The 3,323-nt window shown below is 42.0% G+C and overlaps 1 protein-coding gene across 1 annotated transcript in view; it reads left to right on the top strand.

Annotated features, from left to right (window-relative positions):
• Window positions 1-1,150: 1,150 nt before the first annotated feature.
• LOC125913651 (uncharacterized) overlaps window positions 1,151-3,323 on the top strand; it is a 21,571-nt gene continuing 19,398 nt past the window's right edge. The window contains exons 1-2 of the mRNA XM_049618862.1: window positions 1,151-1,187; window positions 3,143-3,298. Of these exons, the coding sequence (XP_049474819.1) occupies window positions 1,151-1,187; window positions 3,143-3,298 (193 nt within the window). The remainder of the gene's footprint in view (window positions 1,188-3,142; window positions 3,299-3,323) is intronic.

Below are 3,323 nucleotides of genomic sequence, written 5' to 3' on the forward strand. Positions count from 1 at the left end.
GACTTCGGAAGCAACGAGAACTTGTGCTCTGCTCTGGTCTCCTCATGCTGGTTTTATTTCAGACATCAAACTTATGAGCTCAAAAGGTAAATATTTTGAATTTGTTTCAATATTATGATTTTTAATGTTTCACTTGTATTAACATCTTTCAAGTATTAAATTCTAGCCCCCCCCCCTTTTTTTCTTAATGCCTCCAGTCTTGGATTTGATTCTTTTAGAAGTCAACATTCACTTGTGTTCTATCATCAAACAAAACTGGTAATCTACTGTATTACTGGAAGCCAAGTAGCTAGGCTTTTTTTTTTTTTTTTTAATTTTACCCACAAAAAAAAAAAAAAAAAAGCATTTTCTTTAAATGAGTAAAAAAAAGTAGTTTTAACAAGAGCAAATTTGCCAGTAATTAGATGAACCAGTCTTATGTCTTCCAGCACTTGGAAGCATGAAATTCATCAGAACTCTCATAGCATTAATTAAAAAGAATTTATGTTTTTTTAATAAAATGCTTCATGTTTTAGCTCCTTTATTCCTCTACCAAATGTGATTATGTGGGGGCTGAAGGGAATTCAGGTTAATATGTTGACACACTTAACAATGCAGGGTCATGTTGCACAATACGCTTCACTGGTTTAGTTCAGTACACCCCCTGACAGGGCCTAATCATCCCCTGCCCTAAAGGCAGAGGGAAAGAGAGGATTTTAATTACTGCTCTGTATGCAAGTTTGCCAGCATTAAATTGAGACATAATTAGGCCTCTGAATTTTAATAATTGTCCTAGCTAATTGGGCAGACAAGTACGTTATGCAGCATGGCGTGATTAGATAATTAGTATTTCCAAATGACAAAATTGGGCTCTTGATTACAAATTCTACATGAAGGGGGAAAAAGGTAGCAAGCAGATCTTTACAAGTCTATTAAGGGAGAGTTTAGCGATGTTGGTAATTTAAAGTCCATTAGGAAGCAACATTTCATTCTCAGAGCTGGGGGTCTGGGACAAGGGCCTCTGGCCAACACTGGCCTCCCACTTAAGTCTCCTCCCCAGGGTGCTGTGATTTCTCTGGGGTCTGCTCATCCACTCTACCCACCCAACCCCCCACCCCAAGCCTAGCAGTCATCACTGACCTTGGGTAAGGTCTCTTTGGCTAGACACCAGATGGCAGGTGATAACTCTGAAAAAGAAGTCATGGGATGTAGGAAGGGTAGAACAGAAAAGGGGTAACCTACCCAGTAAGGGTATATGTATCTATTGTGTCTTTCCTCTGCAGGCAGGTGTTCTTTCCTTCTTCTCCCAGAATTCACCACTTTCATTGTGTCATCAGCTCCACTAGAATTTTTTGGTGGAAAATCCTAAGTCAAAATCTTAAAATTTTGAGGTATTATATTATTGGGGTAAAGAGCATGGGCATTGGAGACTGGCCTGGATTTGAGATCATCACTCACTAGGAGTTTGCTCTTGGAGAAGTTACTTAGTTTTGCCAAATTTCATTTTCTTATTGGCAAAATGAGGAACCTTCCCCCCATAAGTTTGTTGATAGGATAAAATAAGATAATGCATATAATTTAAAGCACAATGCCTGGCATAGAGTAAATGCTCAATATTAGCTACTAGCTGTTAAATGCAAATTAAGTCAATGACTTTAGAAACTATAAGGTGGAAGTGCTGCTGGCTCTTTACTATGCTCTTTACTCACTCAAATGAGGCAAGGCTCCCTGGTTCCTGTGCTTCCTAAAAGAGGGACATCGTGTTCCATTTATGCTGGAGGATGCCCAATGGCAACAGTTGCCTTTACAACTCAAATGCCCAACCAGTTTTCCTTTCTGTCCATTTTTAAGAGGTTAGCATTGCAGCAAGCCTGGCCACTCAAATCATGGGGGCAGTTAATCTAAGAAGAATGTGGTATAAACTCTGGATCTTACCCCACCTTGTGACTCTCTCTTCACAAATGTCACTTTATTGCCCATAGAGGCATGCTCCTGGCAGCTAAACTTTCCTCACAAAAATCAATAGGCTGGGCTTCAGAGTTGTTTTTCAGGCAAAAGGAATATTAATTGGATACAAACCAGAATCCTTCTAAAAAATGATTGAGGGGCACCTGGGGGGGCTCAGTTGGTTAAGCCTCCAACTTCAGCTCAGGTCATGATCTCACAGTTTGTGAGTTTGAGCCCCATGTGGGGCTCTGTGCTGACAACTCAGAGCCTGGAGCCTGCTTCCAGTTCTGGGTCTCCCTCTCTCTCTGCCCCTCCCCTGATCATGCTCTGTCTCTGTCTCTCTCAAAAATAAATAAACATTAAAAAAAATGATTGAAAGGTGGTTGATGGATGATAATGTGATGATAGCTTGTTACAGGAAACTCAGAAGTTCTGGATGTATATCCATGTGTAGTCATTAAAGATGACTGTAAGGGCAAAATAACCATGTCTCCATAGTTTGGTCCAGTCAAGACTGTCTACCAGACTGAATGAGAATTTTGAATGACTTTCTCAGAGTTTGTGCGTTGTGGCAGATTCCAATTCAGAATGCAGAGTTCTCTCTGTAGGTAAACTTTATATCACCATGGCATAATCTCTACAGTACATAACACATGACTATCAGAGAGAAGAAGGCAACAACCTGAGACCTGAGGAAGACAAGGCACTTAAGATTAAGTATAGAATGCAACCATTCTGCCAGAAGTTTAAGAAGGGAAGAATAAGATATTATTCTCCTGGGTGGGAGGAAGGCCAGAGAGAAAGAGTGAGGATTCTTATGCCTGATCTCTATTTACATAGCAAGGTAACCACTCCTCTTGGGGCTTTGAGCCTCTGTTGTTCACAGGGACCCTTCTCTCGGGGTCACACGAGTGGCCTGGAGAGTTGGTGCAGAGTTCTAGCCTCACTGAACTTCCCAGATGCCAAGAGGAAACATCACCGTGGGCAGAGGGTGGGAGAGTTAATAACTGTCATAAGACTTTTCTTCCTCTGCCATACAATGCTAGAGCTTCTCTCCCGCTCTTTTTGAAGAAGTGCGTTTATGACTGATCGCTCAACACCTTGTTGGTTCTGATTGCAGAAAACACACCTTATAAATATATGATAACCATCCTGTAATAGAGAGTGTGACAATTTATTTCACAGTGCGTTTCGGGCTGCTAATTGATCGTTTCAGTCCAGGGACGATTTGGAATAAATTATAGCCATCAAAAGGATATCACAGCTCATTTTGGTGGAAGGCTTTCCACGTCGCTTCGCGTACGTCTCCAGGAGAGCGCCGATTGCACCAGCTGGCGGAGAGGAGGGGTGGGAGCCAGCGGCAGAAAAGGAGGCCAGCGGGGCGGGGCGGGGCGGGG

This window comes from Panthera uncia (genome assembly GCF_023721935.1).
Source record: "Panthera uncia isolate 11264 chromosome C1 unlocalized genomic scaffold, Puncia_PCG_1.0 HiC_scaffold_4, whole genome shotgun sequence".
Taxonomy (NCBI): Eukaryota; Metazoa; Chordata; class Mammalia; order Carnivora; family Felidae; genus Panthera; species Panthera uncia.